The following is a 21119-nucleotide window of genomic DNA, read 5'->3' as shown; positions in this document are numbered from 1 at the left end:
GTATTGTGTGCGACTCATCTTCCATCCAAGTAATTAATTCCTTTGTTTGAAAATACACATTCCAGCTGACTGTGAGCAGAAGTATTTGAGGAGCAATGATGAGTTTGAAATGTCATTTTACACAAGAAGACCAAACTGTAGAGTAGTACACCTTAATATCAGACACCTTTAAATAAATCAGCTCATTAAAGAAGTTTACAGATAGGCTTACCCTTTTTGTGGTGTATGTAGATGAAGTTATCTATATGTGGTATGATTTTTATCCATCTACTGCAGGTATCCGTCTGTAAATTGTAAATTCTCTGCAAAGTGAAATAACTATTGTTATGCATTACGCACACACTAAGATGTGGGGTTTTCTTTTCATCATAAAAAATAATTCGAGATATGTACAATGCTATCAGACACAACAGGAGCAGCATCAGCAGATTTTTCTCTAGAAGTTATATTTTTGAAATTTGATAAAAGGGAGAGAGCGAAACAGAGGTAATGTTTTTAAGCACAGTGGCTGTGTTAAAATAAAAACTACACTTCTTATATAATTCAGTTCAGCTGTAAAAGAGAGTAAAAATACAGTACCGTATGATAACATGTTTCATATAAACAGCTGTGATGTGCATATAGTCAGTGATGTCCACACATTTCCTCCTCCTCCACATTAGATGAATGTTTCCCTACTGCTCTGTTAAGTGTAAGTATAGACCACCTCTGTGTGAACTTGAGGTGTGAAGTTTGTAGTCTGTTGTGGTGTGAGCTGCTGTTATTGCTCATGCTGAAAATATACTCCTGGGCATCCAAATGAATTACTTGATTAAGTATTGATTTATGCAGCACAAAGCATAATGTCATAAAGAATGGCTTTTCTTAGATGTGACTGACCAATAACAAACAATTCACATGGAATTGTTTTTACTTAAGGAAAAAGGAATTCCTGAAAATATTTTACCTGTTGATTATAACCTGACTTATGTGAAATGTATGTGTTTCCACCTGCTTTTCTGCATGCAAATGATAGCCTCAAGCAATCACAACATGTAATTGGCAGGGTGTCATGCTAGCACAAGAACATTTCCACCATGCAACGTTATTTTAATATTAAATATTCACTGAAAAACATATGCAAATACTTGTTCATGTGTTGTCTTACAGGCCTGTGTGGCGGCAGTGCTTCCGGAAAGACGACAGTGGCGAGAAAAATCATTGAAGCTCTTGATGTTCCGTGGGTTGTACTACTCTCCATGGACTCTTTTTACAAGGTGTGCATGTGTGCCCACATAAGATGGCTTGATTAATAGTGTGTGTAAATGTGCCAGTCATCAATTTGCATGATTCCGTGTGAGGTTGGGATACTTTAAATAAAGGTTTTCTTAGTCAGGACATGTTTTTGCATGCCTATGCATCAGTTCTCGTGCATTTTGTTTCTATAGTATATATAGTTTATATTAAACTTGATATCTGATAAGTCCAAGAAATCACGTTGTCCTTTTGTTATTACTTCATTTCTGGCTTGTATGTCTGCCAACCCCTCAGTGACCTGAAGGAAGGGTAAGAAAGAGTGAGACTGAATGCAGAAGACAGAGTGGCAAGAGAAAATAGGATTACTCTTCCGGTCCTGGGGGAGAATGAGGATAAAAGGAGCAACTGGAGAGAAAGGAGACGGAAAGGATAAAATATTAGAGGGTGGATGAGTCAAAAGAGAGGCGCTGTGGAGAGCAGGTTGGGGGGAGAGAGAAAGAGTGGTGGTGGAGAGCAATCAAGCAAGAGCCATCATTCTTGCCCCTCTATTCCTCCACCCACTCTCTGGTTATGTAATCCTGTCACAATCTGACAGCAGCAGTGAAGACTATTCAGAGTGGGAGGGTTTAACCAGTGGCCACTGGTACTCTAGCCCTCAGCACTGCAGTACCCAAGGTTGGCATCCAAAACATTTCGTTCTGAATTTGTCTTTTTGAATTCATCTTCTTTTCACTGTGAGGGGTTTCCTCATGTTTGCTCACAGCCTCCAGAAAGCCTGTAACACCGGTTGATCATATTAAGTGTTAAATCATTTCACTTGAGAAGGGGGTGTTGCTGCTCTCAAACTGCCAAATACCAGATCTGGGGTTTTAATGCTCAGCCACCCTGAGGGTGCTCACACAGACTCTCTTAGCACCTGGTACAGACGTCACAGTGGCGCATGATGTTCTCCTAAATTTAGGTCCCCTCACTTCCACTGCTCTTAAACAGCGATCTGTGTCCAAGCGTTAGTGAAAACTTATGTAAAAGACGTGCAAAGACATTATTTAATCTCCTGAGGTCTTTTTTTTATTAAACATTCACATTAAACTGTTTTAATATGTGATGGGCAAATATTAATATGTTCATGTTGGATAAAGCCAAGAAATGACATCAGGAAATCATTTTATTTTCTTATTCTTGAGGCCAATGCGCAGTAATTTGAACTTTGTTATGATCCTCAGGTCCTGTCTGAAGAAGAGCAAGCTTTGGCTGCCAGTAACGACTACAACTTCGACCACCCTGATGCCTTTGACTTTGATTTGCTGACACACACTCTGCGCAAACTCAAACAGGGCAAGAGCGTGAAAATCCCAGTCTATGACTTCACAACCCATGGCAGACAGAAGGAGTGGGTAAGGAGGATGATCACATCAGGACTGGTGCATTTTATCGTATCCACCAGTTACCACATATGATTTCAGTTTCTTGATTACCTAAGAGGGTTTTAATCCTCATAGCTGAAGGTTTAGAGTCACATTGCACTCCAGATGGTCACTGACAAAGAATAAATGTGATGTCCGTCTCCTTTTAATACTCATAGTCCATTATTAACAGTTATATCACAGTCCTTAAGAGTACTTGATGCTGATTGGTTGGAGGATGCCATTTAATCCCTGATAATAAACACTCAGAGAAACTTTCTCTAAAGTGATCTAAATTAATGTGCTGGGTACTTTAAGTCAGCCTGCATTCAGCAAGTAACCACTGCAGTGACAACAAAAAGGGAAGTAAACATTTCTTTTGATCTGTTTCAAACTTGTGACAACTGTGATGACTGGGATTATGCCGAAGGCAGAGAATTTACTAAAAAGAGAAACTTATTATTCACAAGTATAGTCCTCAGTCCCCTATCATCTGAACTCTTAAGGATGAAGACTGTGACACACAAACTAAAGAGGGGATGATACTTGGATAGCCTAAACATTCAGATGACATCCTATTTGTTATTTTATTTTCTGTTGAGGTGGCTGCTGATTGGGAAGACATATTTTCCCTTCTCTAATTATTAGAAGTTATTACTCTGAATAATCTGATCGTATAATATTTTTAAGTTGTATTATGTTTTTAAAAATCTACAATAATATTAACTATATTTAAATAATGCCAACTACGCACGTTGTTGGTGATCTTTAAACTTATCTGTATCGGCAGACATGAAGATTTCTGCTGATAGTTAAAACAAATATTTTGTCTGATATTGTTGTAAAGATAATACTGGCCATACAAAAAAAAAATTTGTTGAGTTTTAGGCTGGAACAGCAGACCTTTGTCAGCTGAAGACTTTTACTTTATTTATTGTCATTCCTTAAACTTTTAAGTGTGATTTAAGGACTGAAATGTGTTAATCTGTTCATCTTCAAACTTTAAATTGTATGTTTTAAGGCAGTGGTTCTCAACTGGTCTAGCCTCAGGACCCACCACCTCTTGAATGAGCTATCATGACCCAAATTCCTGAAAATTTACAACAGCTTCACTGTGTTGAACAAGAATTTTGTAGTTTCTACAATATATGTAACAAAAAAATGACCGAACAAAGTAACGGGATAGGTGTGTCATAATGGAAACCCTTGGTGCATGAATACATTGTTTTCTATTCCATTCCACATAACAGGGTGTACATTTTGGTTGTTTTCGTGATTTTTGAGAATTTAACCCATTAAAATAAGGAAACCAGTTTTGTGTGCCCCAGAAAAGGGGCTAAATCAGTTCAGATCTTAAGAAAATGACCAAAATATACTCATTATCATGGAAAAACTGGGTAATATAAAATTTATGGGTGTAAATCTTCTTAGACCTTTCGTACATCATGGACTTTGTGCCACCATTTTTTCCATGCAAACCTTCCCAACCCTCTAAAAACAGATCCACAACCTTCTTTTGGGTCCCAACCCACCAGTTGAGAACAACTGTTGAAGGCTTAAAGTTCTAGGTCTGAACTACTGTTATTATTGGTGTTGATATTGGTATAGGCTAAAATTAATTTGTAAATATTGGCATATCAGAGATCAGCAAAAATCCTTAATTGTGCATTCATAAGTCTTACTATCTGTTTTGCTTACTGAAGGAGTGAACAGTCACGTAGGTGTTACCTTAGAGATATAGTTGTAACTTGTCAAAAAGTTGATGCTTTCATTGCAGAGCACACAAAATTTATGGTCAGATTTATTTTTCCAAGAAGTGACCATGGTATAAAAGGGATAACTGCTGTCAGGGCATCACTAATATCATATAATAATGAACCCCATGTTCTGCTTTCTCCCTTCCTTAATGAGGCATTCTCAAATCATGGTGAAGTTGTGATTTATGTTGATGATTATTGTGACATATTGATTGTGTGTACTGTAATACTAATAGAGCATGTGTCCACTACAGAAAACCGTGTATGGAGCCAGCGTTATCATCTTTGAGGGAATCATGGCCTTCACAGATAAAAAGCTTCTGCAGGTAGGGAATGTTCTTGTCTTTAAACGTGACCTGTTGGTCTTTAGAAGAGGCTGGTTTCAGGTTTATTTTATTTTTGCAATTGATCAAACAGAAGGCTTTTTTTCCAGTTTAATTCACTTTAACAACCCAGCAAATAGAAATCAAAATTAAATGTTTGAAATGTACAATCTGAGGGTTTTTACTTACAACACTTGGAAAATGATAATTCTCCCTATATCAGACATTAAGCATTGTCAGCTAGTATAGCATTACAGCGCAAATATATTAGTAATAATTATGCTTTTTATTTATAGGAGCATTTCACAGCTCTCAATGTCAAAACAACACAAAAAGATCAAGAGGAGCAGTAACATCAACAGTGAATATAAAAGTTTGAAAAGATGTGTTTTGAGATGTTATAAAAAATACTTTAATGCATGATTCAGAACCAGTATCTGAAGTATCCCCTGTATTTATCCACCAGAGAGTAATTACACATTTATTTTTCAAATGTTTGTCATTATTCAGTGGATTTATCCTTTATCTGTATCTTTAGCTATCTCTTTACATTGATTGACAGGTATTAAAGTTAATTTCAAAGGTCCCCTGATACAGGAGGGGATTGAAGTCATTTTGGGCCTGGATACAATGTTTTCAAAACATGAATGTAAAAATGAATAAATAAATAAAAGTGCTCATCAACATATTTCATTTATGAATATGAATACTGCTGCATTTCTGAATTGTTAACACAATCTTATTTTCATGACAGAAACACAGTAACACATCCCTGTGAAAATGAGGAAAAATAAAGGAGTTACTTTAAAAAGAGTAATTTAAAGTAACCACACACTTGAAGCTGCACTATAATAGTTTATTTAAAAGAAAATCCAGCATTTCAGCAGCTGAGCAGTTCCTGTCGAGGTTTATTTTTATATTTATCCACAGTATAACTAATTTTAAGACACACTCCTTACTGAGAATTTCACCCTTGTCAAGTTAAAGTTAAAACAATTTCATGCACAGAAAACTTGAGATTTAAAAATAAGTGAACATAATTTAGTTCTAGAGTTTGACCTAAGGCACTTAGAATAAAATAAAAATAGATTCAACAGGCTATAATTAGCTCCTCTTTGTGGAAATGCATGTTTTAAGGCTTCAGACTAAGGTTTTCTCTCTCTTTCATTTTCTCCTGTCAGCTACTGGACATGAAGATATTCGTGGACACTGACTCGGACATCCGGCTAGTGCGACGCCTGAGGAGGGATATTTCTGACAGAGGCCGAGACATTGAGGGTGTAATCAAACAGTACAACAAGTTTGTCAAGCCAGCATTTGAGCAGTACATCGAGCCCACCATGCGCCTGGCTGATATTGTGGTGCCTCGTGGTGCGTGCACATTCCATACACACGTTTGTACACAACCTGATTTAATATTACATAACAAAAACTTGATACAAGTAATATAAATAGGAATAAGTAGATGAGCAGCAGTTTCTGGTGAAGTCACTGCTCTATAAACTGGATCAATGTCCTATTCTTTCAAACTAACATCTTTTCCATTTTGTGTCTTGTCCTCTTAGGTGGTGGAAATATGGTGGCAATAGATTTGATTGTGCAGCACGTACACAGTCAGCTAGAGGAGGTAAGAGAGGTTACACAAACACGCAGATTGATGAACACACTCTACAGTTTATTTGACAAGTACATGTTAATGTTTATTAACCTATTTTTGCCCTCATTTCATCCTACCTGCTAGGTGATATTATGCTTCATGTTAAGGCTGAAAGTACACTAAATGCAAAGATTAAATACAAAGCCCTAAGAATGGGCAGTAGTTAAAAGCTCCAGCACTCCCTCTGGTGGATTTTAAATGCACTGCAATGATTAGAGAGAGGGTAATGTACACGTTTACTCTTAGTTAGAGTAGTTACAATAATAAACACATTTTGCAAAGTTTTTTAAAAAAGAAAGTTAGAATTCTAGTCACTTAGATTTTTAACATTTTAAATCAAAACAGAAGTTTTTTTTAGGTCGTTTTCATCTATTTGTGATTAGGGATGCACAATAATTGATTTTTGAAGATCTCCGATATGCTGATATTGATTTCATCCTAGGTCAGTGGTACACAAATGGTGTGGAGGAAAGTTTAGGTGTGCCTAGAAATTTGCAATGATATATTATTACTACAATTTTTAATATTAAAAATGGGTCTCTGTTATTTGGTCCCTTCTGTGGCACTGTGGAAGTATGCTAGATTAATTCATTCAACCTTTATTTAATCATTGAGGGCAGGCCCTCATTTTCATTGGTATCAGGAGTGCAATTCAAACAAACAGAGCAAATGATTAATAAATAATTAGCATCGAGAAATGAGCAGATTGCAGTCAGAAATAGTTACATTTACGAGTATTGTAGTTTATAATCATGTTTTTGAATTCACCCATGCTAATAAATGTGTTGAGTTTTAGTGTACTTTGTAAGATCTTCCAGCAAAAATCCAAGATGGCAGAGTTGGTGGAGGGGACCCTCCCTATGTATAAATAAAAGGCTTGTTCTAAGTAAAAAAAAGTAAACAACTTAATATATTCAGGTAATTAAACACTATTATAGATTGGCCTGTTAATATGTATATTAAGTTTCATTTTTGCCATGTTTTTTTACTGCTAAAGGCTACTTAGCTTAAAATTACACACTGCACCTTTACTTAAAGAAAGACCTACTTAGATTTTCCCTTGAATATGAAAAGCCTTAAAATATTGACCTAAAATATCTAAAATGGGCCTAGATTTGAAGCAAAATTTTCCATCAGGCATATCTATTATTTTTTGTTTTATAAATCAGTTAAATTCTCTGAAGTCTGGTCTCTTTATGAGATTTCTTTGTAAATTGTCCTACTAGATAAGTTCAGATAGAGCTTTTTGTATCCCAAAAGAAAATCAAGTGCAAAGTTGCTCTAAGATAACAGTGCAAATTAAGATTATGACCAAAAAAGAGCATCCAATAAAGTTATAGAGTCTATAACCAAGTGTAAGTTGATAAATGTTTAATTCAAAGAAACTGTGCCAATAAAGGATAAATAAGAAGTATATTAAGCCAAGCAAGAGACATAAAGTACAATTTTAACAGTATTATTTTCATTATTTAATACTTCCCAGTCTATGAAGTTCCAATATGGTCATCAATTTTTAAACCACAGAGTCAAAACAAACTAATTTAAATTGTAATTTAAATTTGTAGTTTATAGCCAAATTGATCACATAACTGTTTTTACAAAGGAAAACACAATCCTAATAACAAAATGTGATGCATTAATTGACCACTCCCAGTAGAATGTGTCCCCCTCTGCCTATTTTCACGTCCTCAGAAGAGGCGTTTTAATTCTGAGCCAGTTTGCTCTTCTTTTTTGACCTTTGGATATGTATTGTGCAACATGCACTTATTGACATCAAAGACACATTTTTGCTGGTGGGGTGCACTTTGTGCCACAGTGCAGTTTGCTTTGTTTTCTCAGCTCTATGCACACACACACACACGCACACATTAACCCACATACACTGCTGATGGACTCCTCTCTCACTCTCTCCCCCCTACTTCCCCTCCACCCCAAATCCCTATGTGGCTCACAGCGCGAGCTCAGCGTCAGGTAGAGTGGCCTTTATCCTGTCTGTCATTCTCTCCTCGCCATCTGTTCAGTTTTCCCCCCAACCGCTCCAGCTTCTTACTGGGAGAGAGACAAAAAGAGGCCAGCAAAACCAACCTCTACCCTCCACTCATCTGCTGGCTGCCATGGCACATCACCAGGCAGCACTGTTGTATCTCTGGAGCAAATGTGCCTAATTAGTGATCAGTCCTAAGAGAGTGAGACTGTGCCAAAACACTGTAAAGACCCCACACCAATGCTAAATAAACCTACAAAGTGCTTGAAAGCTGCAGTGTGAATCTAAAAGTGAAGCAAAGTAAAGCTCAGATGTTTGGATTTGGTGTGGTGCAGCCAGCATTTAATGTAAAGACGTTGGTTTTCCTTCTCTCTACCTTTTAAAGAAATGACAACTCACACTCTTCCTGCCTTCTGTGTCTAAAAATACACCAATGAGTCAAATCACTGACCCCTCCTTTCAACAAGACTAAGAGAGAGACTATAACAGAAAGCGAGAAAGAGAGATCGAGAGAGAGAGGAAGCTCTCTCTTACAGCTACTGTCGCCTATTATATACCTCAGCCACAGAGAAAGTTTCCAATACCTTACTACAAAGCGCTGACTTTTTCCATTGAATGTCGGCCACAGTATCTGAGACAGAGAGAGAGAGGAAGTGAGCTCGGTGTCTGTCTTTAGACACAGGATGTGCTGAGGCCTGTGAGCTTAAATACCAACCTGTACCGTTCTACACGGTGAAAGAGTGACAGCCGCACGATAGCTTGTGCACCTCCCACGCAAACATGCAATGGGTGCACGTGCACATATACCAAAATCTGGTCGAAATTGTTTTCTATTTTCCCCTTGCATCTGCAAAAGATAGCATGACCTGTATTCTAAATCTTCATTGAATCCTGATAGAAACACTAATTAGAAATATCATCATAATGTAAAATAGCGGTTTACCTTGGTGGTAAGCGTTTCTGAGGCATTTTCTTGTCTCAGCTGTCACACTTTTCCCTGTGTTTGATTTTCCTTCCATCCACCTGATTTTGTGTCTCTTTTCATTTTTTTCCTCCTCTTATGTGTTGTCTTTCGTCTTTCTGTGTCCCATTCGTGTTGTGGTTCTTGTTCTGTTTTGTCCAAAAACAAATCTCCCCATAGAGGAAACTTCGCTGGGATATGTGAGCAGATTTGTTATGATTTCTCTTTTCTATTTGCATCTTGCTAATTGGTATCACAGTGACGGCGTGGATACTAGCTGTAGTGTCGGTATGACTGCCTCACTGAGGATATGCAGCAGTGTGTCTGTTCCTTTAGAGCCGTGGGAAGACTGAGACTTAGTAGACATTCAGACCTCATGTGTGGAGTCCGGCTGACAAGTTACAATAGAAAAGACCTGTCATGTAAAATAGCCATCAGACATTTATTCATAATGTGGAATTTCATTTTTAAGATTCATCTTTATTTAAATTCTTTGACACCATCACAGTCTCTGAGCTGTTGTAATTCTCGGCTGTAACTCCAAACTGGCACTGTGTGCTTTGTAGTTCAGTGTGTCTGCCTTTTCTTTAGCAGTCCTATTAAACACACTACCACCGTCAACTTCTGCTTTATCAACTACTTAACATAAATAACGTGTGATTTCCCTTGTGTTCTGCCTGTACTTACTCGTCTGTCTGCGTGTTTGTTTGTCTGACAAAGCACACAGTACATTTTGTTCACCTGCGTGCAGAGAAGTGTTAATCATGCTTTTTAGCATGCGTTATGAATTCATGTGTCCGTCCACCCTCCACTCACCCTGCATTGACCCCTGCTCTGCTATTTGTTGCCATGGTTACAGGGCAGCCCTGGCCTCTGCACACCAGGCCCAACCCCTCCCCCAGACCCTCAGCGTTTTGGAGAGCACACCCCAAGTCAGGGGGATGCACACCATCATCAGGTACAAGCTAATGTACCTGTTTTGTTGCTTAAACACCAACATTTTCTTTGATTAAAACACAAACATCTTTAACCTTTCTTGATCACCACATTTAGAAACAAGGAAACCAGCCGTGATGAGTTCATCTTCTATTCCAAGAGGTTGATGCGTCTTTTGATTGAGCGGGCACTCTCCTTCCTCCCCTCACAGGTGCCAAACACCAAAACACACAGTTAATTAATTCATAGCACTGTGAGGAGGCATCAACATCAACACTGAATCATTAGCAGAGGTGGAAAACGTACAAGAATCTTGTACTTAAGTAAAAGTACAGTTACTCTGGTTAAAATTAACTTAAGTAAGAGTAAAAGTACTGGTCTATTAATCTACCCAAGTAAAAGTGAAAAGTATTTTAAGTTTACTTTAAGTACTGAGTTGTTACTGAGGAGTTGTACGTATATGATCTTCCCTTAACAAGAGAATAGATCTCCTACCAGGTTGTTCAGGTAAAGTCACACCTCTGTAATGAAGTAAAGTTCACAGCATCAATTAAACTCATATAGCTTTCAATTGAATAATTTAAACTACACTTTTAAAACTATGAACAAGCAAGAACTCTGACTCAGTGTATAACTTCACTGATGGTGCAAATGTGTTTAACATAAAAAAACTCAATCCACCAGAAACATGAGTAAAGAAATCCCAGCAGAGATCACTGAACAACAGGCAACATCTAAACACATCTAAACACTCTGTCTAAGGGCAGGCATCCCCCTAGATTTAAAGTTGCATTAGGCAGAGCCTAGATCAGTTTAGTCTTGACAGAGCTTAACTAATACTGGTGGATCAACACTGTCAACTCCAATACTGAAGACCATTTCACTCAGAATGGGGTTAAAATTACACTTTAGGAGTAAAAATCAGCTTTGAAATGTTAAACCTTGAGCTGTTTTGCAATGTGATGTGGAATGCTTCTCCCTGTATGTGTTGCTGTGTAGTCAGCAGAGGTGGAAAAACTACAAGAGTGCTATACTTTACTGCTATACTGCTATAAAGTGCACTTACTCTGGTTAAAACTTACTTAAGTAGATGTAAAGCACTGATTTTAAAAAATACTAAAAAGGTACATGTACCAAAAAAAAAAACCCTGCTCAGTTACAGTAATTTGAGTAAATGTGAATAGTTACTCTCCACCTCTGATCATTGGATAGCAGAGTAGATAGACACGTGTGGAAGACAGATTGAAATGCATGATTGGTATACAGAAGCTCACCGGTAAGATGAGACTCAGGACACAAGTAAGAGATAAATGGAAAAAAGATAAGCGCTTGTATTTGCTAAAAAAGAAAATGAGATAATGAGATATAAGCGCACACATTAGCCTGCAGCAAGAGGATGGAAACTTTACAAGTCACCACAGTGGAAAGTTTCCATACTTTACCAGAAGACACACGTTTTTTTAACACAACATGACTGACACTTAAATTCACTGCAGCAGCTCACAGACTATTTTACTCTCCGTGATCAGCATCACTCTAACACTGTTATGGTTTTCAACATTATCTCAGGTCCACGTAGTGCAGACCCCGCAGGGAGAGGATTATGAAGGCAGGACTTTCCATGGGAAGAGGGTGAGTGAACTCCATTTCCTTCCAGCTGTCTTCTCAACTCTCTTTTACTTTCAAGACTATCCAGAAGAGTTTTGTCTCAGCATAATCGGCTGCAATTAACCTCTGTTTTTTATATTTTTTATTTTCTTGCTTTAATTTTTCATCAGATCACAGGCGTGTCTATCCTGCGAGCTGGGGAGACCATGGAGCCGGCTCTGAGAGCAGTTTGCAAAGATGTCCGCATTGGCAAGATCCTCATCCAGACCAATCAGGACACAGGAGAGCCAGAGGTGCAAACAATTATGTGCTCAAAATTACAAAATAATACATAAGATAATGATTTGTCACAATGGTTTCCTTTAAGTGCTTTGTGTTCCAGTTGTTTCATCATCTTTTCTGCATACCTACATGTCCTTTAAAGCACATTTTCAGCTACAGGGTGGTACTGGTCATATATTCACCCACATCCTGTCTCTTTCAGCTTCACTACCTGCGACTACCCAAAGACATCAGTGAAGATCATGTGATTCTGATGGACTGCACAGTGTCAACTGGAGCTGCCGCCATGATGGCTGTTCGAGTTTTATTGGTGGGTGCTCCTCATTGTTCACAAATGAATTGGAATGAAGCTGATTATTTGAGTTTATGGCATCAGTTCTTAGTCAGAAATACTTCCAAAGACAAATGTCTGAATCCTAAAATCCCTTGAGGAAATGTCTGGAGAAGGCTAGAATCAGGTGCAGGAAAGGGGGGTTTATCTCTCTGTGAAAAAAGTAAACCTCTTGGATGTTTATGATTGGAAGACATATTGCCCTTGTTGCATTTTATTATTAAAACTGGTTGTATGTCCCCCAGGTGTCAACCTGAAACTGTGACAGTCATTCTTAATTTTACCGGCTATTCTGGACTCAGTCTTTGGACAAAAATGCTTTGCAGTTGAATACCATGTAGTCATTTTTACTTTTTGAGTTTTAGTCTTTGTTCAGTCAGCAGATATCTATGTCATATTTCTATTAAGAAAAACAACATGGTTTATGACACCTAATAGACATGTGTTTAGTCATTACAGTGTGAAGGTTTTTCTTTTCAAACTAACTCACTTCCAAGTAGTACAAGTAGAGGTAGATGGTTGTGTTAGCTCTTTCAAAACTCAAAAAACATGTGGAACATTACATACCTAAATCAATTGAATACTACATGCATCCCAGTTTTAAATTGCTAAATCAATAGGGAATTTATTTAAGTACAATTAAAACTTTACCAGACTTCTGCATCCTGAAAAAACTATTAAAAATTGTTCACAAATTTACCAGTCATGCAAAGCACAAATAAAAGCCAAATATTAGGGATGCATGATATTGTTTATTTGCTGGTAGCTTTTATGCAAGTATTTATGAACTCAGTTTATTAATACTTACATGTAAATGTAGTTCATGTCTAAAACTTCAGTCTTTGAAAACACACTTTAAAGTTTAAGGATGAGCAAATAAACAAACTTCAGTCAAAAACGCGCTTTAAATTGAATGAATGAGGATAAACAAGGAAAAAGGCTGAGGCTGACATAAGTTTGTTGGTCCTGCCTAAAATTTCACAAACTTATTCATACATATGGGGTTATTTAAGGCCTATGTAGGCCAATATTTACACCCAATATATTAGTAGTAAATATGGGTAGAATTTTTTTTACCTGCAACTACAGAAAATTAACTTTGACTATTACCTGCCAATTCGGACAAGATACTGATAATATTGTGTTTCCCTACTAAATATTCTGGAAAATCTTTTACTGTGCAACAAATTCTTTAAACTTTCTCCTTATTTTACGTCAGAGTTTTCCAAAACAGATGCCCTCGTCTTCTGAAAGTGCTAAATCATGTCAAGGACCGAATCAAAAAATAGGCTACAACCTGCTAACACCCACAAATTAGTAGTACCTGCAGACTCAGTGGCTTAAAGATACTTACAACTGTATTACTGAAATTTTAAATGGTGCAGAGAAATTATGTTTCTAATGTAAAAAATGAATTACTGCAGGTTTATATATGTATTACTATAAACAGCTGTTTAATGTGACATTGTTTGGATGTTTGATTCATTTAGTAAAGATGATGTGCTAGCTAGATAGCTTTAGTACAAAGGTGAAAAGTTTGTGATTTAGCTCTGCTTTCAAATGTCTACTGGGCTTTGTTGGGAGAAACCGTGAGAAAGTCAGCATTCAGGTGGGCAGTTAATCGAAATTTCGATAAAATCCCGATATGGCCTGCTGAAATTTTCAAATTGCAATATTTTTTAACCTGAAATGTGTCACAATACCAATTTAAAACTTTTTATAGCCCTGTACATCATGCAAACATTCAAGTGTCATTTTATTTAATGGTTAACAAAACTCCTTCTTTCTTCATTTTTTAAACATTTTTCTTAATCCAAAAATGGTGACATAAAAATGATTATTTCCCACATTACAACTATTCTTATCAAATTTGCAAATATTAGTCAAAATAATCACAAATAGATATTTTTCAAAATTGTTCAGCCCTAGTTTAATCTTTATGTTTGTTTTTATATAAAATGATTTGTTGTTTGTGCTTGTTGAAAAATACATAAGGTCTGTAGTCTGTAGTTCCATTAAATAAGAGTTGCTACTATGTCATCACACTGTGGGATTGATATAATGTCTTTTGGCTGACTTTGGCTGAAGGACTTGTTGTGGAGAACTTTCATTGTTTTGTAAGAGTAGGCTTCTTTGATCCCTTCCCCTGACATTTCTCACTACATTTTAGGACAAATAGGGTAGAGGTTTGAATGAATGTGTGAAGTGGTTCTGTTTTTCCAGACTCCATATCATTGTTCACAGAGTATTTAATGTTTAGAAATGACGTCATTCACCCTTTTTACAAATATTTTTTCCAACATTTTTCTCAAAATTGTGATAGCAAGATGGATCTATAATTACAAAATGTGTTTATCAGCTGATTTGTAAAGTGGAATGGGTTTGGCTGGTTTTATTCCTTTAGGAAATGTATTCTATTGTACAGCTTTTTTCAAACTGATAAAAAGGAAGTTAGAAGTTTTTAATACTATGATACCACACAGACCTTAGTGGCATGCTTGGTCAGGCTTCAGATCATTCAGGTCTGTTTTTCTATCTGTGTCTGCTTTACACACTTATATAAATACACCTCTCTTCTGTTCTCCGCCTGGCAAAAACGCCTGAGTTTTTAATCACCAAAGATCTATTTTTAGCTCATCATTGTCGTGGATGAGGAGTAATTGACAAATCTGTTTTGTCATATTTATGTTAACAACATTACTGGTGGTCACAGCTATCAGAAACTTTCATTAAGTGTGTGCAAGAAATTAAAATGCTGACACAGCCATATGGAGTTGGTGTATTCCAGATTTGTTTCCTCTGAGCACTCACCCCTTCTGTTCCTGGTCAGTCTTATTGCTCAGACTGAAACCTCATTCACCTGATGTGCAAAAACAGTTGTGTAGAGAGAGAGAGCAGTGAGGACGTCTTTGAAGTTTTTCTCTGCTATATGCGTGACATCGGTTTATATGTTTTGTTTAAGGCTTATGTAAAATTGTTCACATGGATGTATGGGATTAACATGGTTCTAAGCAGATATATAATTCATGTGCATAATTGAATATAGTTTATGATGAATACTATCATCTTTAACTGAGTCTGTAGTTCATTTGATATGATGAGTAAACAGGTTTATTAACTGCCACAAATCCCACTCCACATGCAGCCTTTTTACATTCTACATGGTCTTGTTGTCTTTTTAGGACCATGATGTTCAGGAAGACAAGATCCTGCTGGTGTCTCTGCTCATGGCAGAAATGGGAGTCCATTCTGTAGCCTACGCGTTCCCACAGGTCAAAATCATCACCACAGCTGTGGACAAAAAGGTCAACGATCTATTCCACATCATACCTGGAATAGGTGAGTAAGAGTCAAATGACGACAAGCCTGTGAACAACATTTTGATGATGAGATATTACTTGTTTATCCCAGTGATCCTGCCAGTTGTGAATTTTCATTTTAACTGATGTTTCTCCGTTTCTTGTCCTTGTAGGAAACTTTGGGGATCGATACTTTGGGACAGATGCCCCCCCTGACTGGAGCGATGAAGAGATGGATGAGCCCAGTTACTGATTGAATTTTTGGCACTGCACTGACTTCTGGGAAGATTGAGGACTTTGCTCTTCGGAGGATAATATGAGGAAAAACTGTTGCCTTTGCTGGGCCGTAACTTCTGCTCTACGGCCAAAAAGAGCACTATGGAAAAAACTGACGCAAGACAGACAGTGCTAATGTACAGTGACTTTGCTAGATTTTAAATTATATCATTCTGTGTAAATTCTGTTGTGTCATAAAGTTTGAAATATTTTTATATGTACAGTATCAGTCCAGATGTTTGTTTATACTGTGACAATCTCTGCATTGAAGTGTCAAGGCATTTATTTAAAGAAAAGATACATCTAGCCTTAAGCCGTGCACTGTGGCCGACTAAACTGAATGTGCAGTAAAAAAATTTGCACATGCAGTGAAAAAAAATCTTTCTTTAATGGTTATATATTTTACTGCGTACCTTCCTCACAACTTTCACAAAAGTTAAATTAGAACACGAACTTGTGTTGCTCAACTTCCATCGCCACAAGCACTTTCTGAAGGACCATTCAATTGGAAAATGTGTAGGTGTATCTGCCTCTTTTTTTTTAGCTCTCTGGTTCACCCTTTTCCTTCTCGGTTGATGCTGACCTAACCAGTGGAAATGGGTGTTAAAAGCAGTTTTTCATTATACAGCTTAAAGTATGCTCTCGTGGTATGCAGCATGTCCTTCATTTACATATTTTAGCTATGGAGAGATCTGACCAGTGAGCAGGCGAGTCAGACATCTTTTTATTGCTATGAAAAATGGGTCAATGCATTTAACCAACACAGCACAGATTATTTCTGTCTCACATTCTACTCTTCATGGAGTTTCTTATGAAGAGCAGAACGTTCTTTTAATGAACAGCGTTCCTCTAAAGGGTTGAGGATGCATAGGATAAGTGCCTGTTGTGTTTTACATGGTATCAGAATGTAAATGTTGGAAAAAGACTGTGCCTTTTTTATGTCATGTTCTACTAAAGAGATGGTTTGACAATGTTATTTGCCACACATAAAAAAAAATCCATCACTTTTGATTTCATTTTATTAATGAATGGAATGAGCTATGAGAATATGGAACCCATGAAGGTCAAAAAAGCGAGATGCTTTTAAGTTGTGCACACTTAAATTAGCCTATCTGTAAGTTACAATCTTGCACTGACAAGATGATTTTATTTTGCACACAAGTTAACTATATTGTTTGCAAGATATACATTTTCGCAATACATTGCACACACAAGATACTTGCATGCACTATAGACATATTTCCACATTATCATATGTGTATAAAAGTCATCTTGTGTGCCCAAGATAGCATCCACATTATCTTTTGGATACTGTTTGCACAAAATAAACATTTGCCCAAATACAATCATGCTTTTCTTGTGGTAACAAATTAAAATGAGTGCACAAATATTACCTTGAGTGCACAAGATGATTGTGGGAACACATATTTTTGTGCCCATAATAATGACTCAAAAATGTTAAATTATCTTGTGCGACACTAATCTTGTCTGCACTATATAAAACTTATTTTTTCTGTGGGAGCGTGTGTTAATCTTGTGCTGATGAGATTTTTATTTTACACAGAAGTAGTATTAGATAGGACAATAACAAGTATTCACAAACGAGATTTTTTTTATTTTCTCCCCTTAAACAAGATGTATTACACACTCTTGAAATAATTACTTGTGTGCATGATCTAAAAGTTTTCTACATAATAATTTGTCATTTACAAAAGTTATCTTTTGTGCAGAAGATAATGTGCACATATGTCTTAAGAAAATCACATTATCTTGTGCATATTGTGTGCACAAAACACATATTTCACCTTGTACAAGAGGAAAAACCATGTTTTCTTTGTGGTAGAAAATTAAACTGAGAGCAGAAATTATTATCTTGTTGTATATGTGGATACACTTCTTTTGTGCAAAATATTGACTCTAGTTGGCACGAATTTAAATTTTTCACTTTGTCTTGAGTGACAATAATCCTGTCAACACATGATTAAGTTTTTGCACAATGAAAAAAAAAAAAATTTTGTGGGAACGAGTGATAATGTTGTGCCGACGAGGTTAATTAATTTGCACAAAAGTAATAATATGGTTCATCAGATAAGACGAGCATGCACAAAGTAGAAATTTCCCCATTATGTGCACTATATAAAAATATTCACATTATAATTTGTCATATACACAAGTTATCTTGTGTAGCATGCCCAAATCGTTTTGATAAAAACTAGTACTTTCTGGATACTGTGTGCACGAATAAAAAAATATGTATTAAAATAGTTATGTTGTTGAAATGTTCAATTATCCTGTGTGACAATTTATAAACCTGTGCACACAGGATATCTTGTTTTCATAATAAAAACATTTCTTGCGCACACGATAAAGGGAATAGCTTGTACGCACAGTTAAAGAAATCTTTATGTAGTGTGACAAATTATAATCTTGTGCACACAGGATCACTTGTTTGCACAATATTAAAAAAAAGTTAGATTTTTTTTTCTTTTGGCAACAAGTTTTAGTATGTGTACGTTATTTTTCTTGCATGCACAAGATAATTATCCGGTGGGCTCGAATGGCATTTTTTAGGTCATGATCTTGTGCAGACAGGATATTTATACTGTGTCCAAAGATGATCATTTATACACACAATTCAAAAGCAAATCATTTTAATTATCTTGTGTGCACCTCAACAGTCATTTCACTTGTACAAACAAGACCATAAAGACAAAATGTTTAGAATTTTTGACCTTCAGAGGTTTTATATATCCAGTGGTTAGTTCTGCATTTAAAGTTCTTTTGATATCATTATGCAAGGATCTTCAGCTTCAGTTTCAGTCATTTCATGTTTACAACAAAAAATAAAGATCACAGTTATCCTGTACACCTGAAATTGGTGCTTAGAAACATAGTTTTGTTTGAATTTTGGAAAGAAACAGATGCATAAACAGAGGAAAACATCAAACAAAGTAAGTTCCTCCTGTTGGTTCACCTTTAATTTTCCATTCAGTCATCTGCTGCTGTACAGTTTGTGCTTACTGCTGAATACATCTGTTAGTGAGTCATACTGTACTGAAAGTCCATTGATTGTTCACAGCCTGTGTGCTGCTCTGTTTCCATATCTGCTGCATGTTTTTATACATATTTAATAAAAGTGCAATACAGCTTCTCATTTACTCCTTGTGCTATTTCTTTTATGTAAACTGTTTCTAAGTGTGTAGGAAGCTCAGCCCAGTCACAGAGGTCATATCTACGCCAAATCTAACTCACCACAAAGCACAAACACTCCTCGCCACACTGAATTTATATTTTTTTTACCTTTATCAAACATTTCAAAACAGAACAACACTTTGAAAGCAAACAGGAAGGATGCCGTGGTCGTCCTCTTCTCGTGGAAAGCAACCTCGATATCTTCCATCACTTTCCATAATTATCACTCTGACAGCTGTCAAGACGCCAGCCACGCTCAGGCATGATTGACACTCATTTGATGAGGCTGATGGACAATTACAAAGCGGGCAGCCTATTAGGCAGATATTGACCCACAGGAGGCATCTTCTCGTGGGGGAGGAGGTGTAAAAAGGACAGGCAAAAGACGTGCGAGAGCTAAGAATATCAGGGAGCTCAGAAGCTGCATTTTTATTCTGGTGTCAAATACACAGCTGTCAAGACTTGAAAAGCGTTTGTTTTGCACAGATTTTAAATTGTGTCTGTTTTGAGTTAATTTGTGAAGCTGGTTAAATGTGCAATAAACTAAAAAGACCATATTCTACTATTACAGCTCACACACTCATATACTGAATGGTTTATTTTAATGCCTAAAAATCAAATCTCAATGTTTGTCTTCTGAATGGAGATGTCAGTGGAAAGTTTATCACCACCAGCAGCAAACAGGAAGGTGGTGCGTGTGTGAGTTACATCCCTATTGGTAGCAGCAAGCATGATGAGGTCACAGACAAGAAAAGAGAGCAGGAGTGGCCTTCTTTAAACGTCTTTTTCACCCTCCAGGTCGCTCTGTGTGCTCTCTTCCTCGAGCCCTCTTCTCTTTTTGGTCTTGACTTTGACATGATGAAGATTGTTTCCTGGTCTGAGGAGTCACAGGGTCTGCCATGTGGGTAAGAAGTGTTCAGAGGAGACTTTGAAAGCTTCTCAGAGAGAGGGAGACTTAGCAAACATGCCATAATCCTCCATTATTGTAATGTAATGATTGTTTTGTGAGATGAAGGGGAGGAAACATGGAGAGTAAGTATGTATTTATGGTTGTTATTTGTTGGGGTAATGTGGTTTTTGGCAGAGAGTGTGTCTGGATTGTAAAAGTGAAGTGATGGTGTGAGTAGGCCGAGGCAATACAGCGGCTTAATGCAGATAGCTGAGGATGAATAATTCAGGCGAGGAGGTATTTGTGAATCATGTGGAGAGGGTTTGGATGAGTGTGTTGAAGAGGGGAAAGTATTGTCTTTTCCTCCTTTAACTCTCTTTCTCTGTGTGTCTCTGTGCAGCACAGGAGACCAGAGTGTTCTCATAAAATTGTCAGTCCTGAGTGATTGATTTGATTTTAGTATCAGATGCAGTTTGTGCATTAGACTTTGCTGGACTCGCCATGCTCTCTGAGCGGGTTTACTGCAAATAAGGTGTTTATCTGCTAAGATTGTTTATCTGAATAAGAAGAATGATTAAAACAATCCTTGGTGGCTGTCATGGACTGACACCTTTGCTGCTGTTTTGTCACTTTTTGCATCTTTGAACACCCATGCCTTAATAAAAGAGTATTTCTGCATTCATCTCAACCTGTTTGACCTTTTAGCGACTTTTCAGCCCAGTTGAATTGTTGTGCATTGTTGTTTCTCCTCTGAGCTAGAAATTAGGTTAAAATGCATTTCATATATCTGATTCAAACTACAAAGTGATTAAAAGAGGTGGTTTTTGCAAAGGTGAATCTAACACAAAACGCAACTTAAATGTGGGAGGGTTAAATTTAAAAATTCATCATTGTTGCACCCTGTGTTCAGTTATTTGCAGCTGTATATCCTAAGTGTTCTAACTCTGACTTAAATGTTGCTTTGGTTTCCAAATCTTCAACATTT

At 36.9% G+C, this 21119-nt stretch overlaps 1 protein-coding gene across 5 annotated transcripts in view; it reads left to right on the top strand.

Moving 5' to 3' along the window:
- uckl1b (uridine-cytidine kinase 1-like 1b) overlaps positions 1-19158 on the top strand; it is a 30012-nt gene extending 10854 nt beyond the window's left edge. For 3 of the 5 annotated variants that reach the window (XM_041798804.1, XM_041798806.1, XM_041798809.1), the window contains exons 3-15: positions 1150-1256; positions 2460-2630; positions 4651-4722; positions 5901-6090; positions 6285-6346; positions 9502-9521; positions 10181-10279; positions 10375-10468; positions 11827-11889; positions 12036-12158; positions 12350-12457; positions 15661-15817; positions 15951-19158. In XM_041798804.1, the coding sequence (XP_041654738.1) occupies positions 1150-1256; positions 2460-2630; positions 4651-4722; positions 5901-6090; positions 6285-6346; positions 9502-9521; positions 10181-10279; positions 10375-10468; positions 11827-11889; positions 12036-12158; positions 12350-12457; positions 15661-15817; positions 15951-16030 (1346 nt within the window). In that variant the 3' untranslated portion in view covers positions 16031-19158. Of the gene's footprint in view, positions 1-1149; positions 1257-2459; positions 2631-4650; positions 4723-5900; positions 6091-6284; positions 6347-8330; positions 8348-9501; positions 9522-10180; positions 10280-10374; positions 10469-11826; positions 11890-12035; positions 12159-12349; positions 12458-15660; positions 15818-15950 lie in introns of all 5 variants that reach the window. The other 2 variants (XM_041798805.1, XM_041798808.1) reach the window with 1 other exon arrangement.
- The last annotated feature ends 1961 nt before the right edge of the window (positions 19159-21119 follow it).

This window comes from Cheilinus undulatus, linkage group 11 (assembly GCF_018320785.1).
Source record: "Cheilinus undulatus linkage group 11, ASM1832078v1, whole genome shotgun sequence".
Classification (NCBI taxonomy): domain Eukaryota; kingdom Metazoa; phylum Chordata; class Actinopteri; order Labriformes; family Labridae; genus Cheilinus; species Cheilinus undulatus.
The sequence above is the reverse complement of the archived record's forward strand: the minus strand, read 5'-3'. Positions and strand labels throughout refer to the sequence as shown.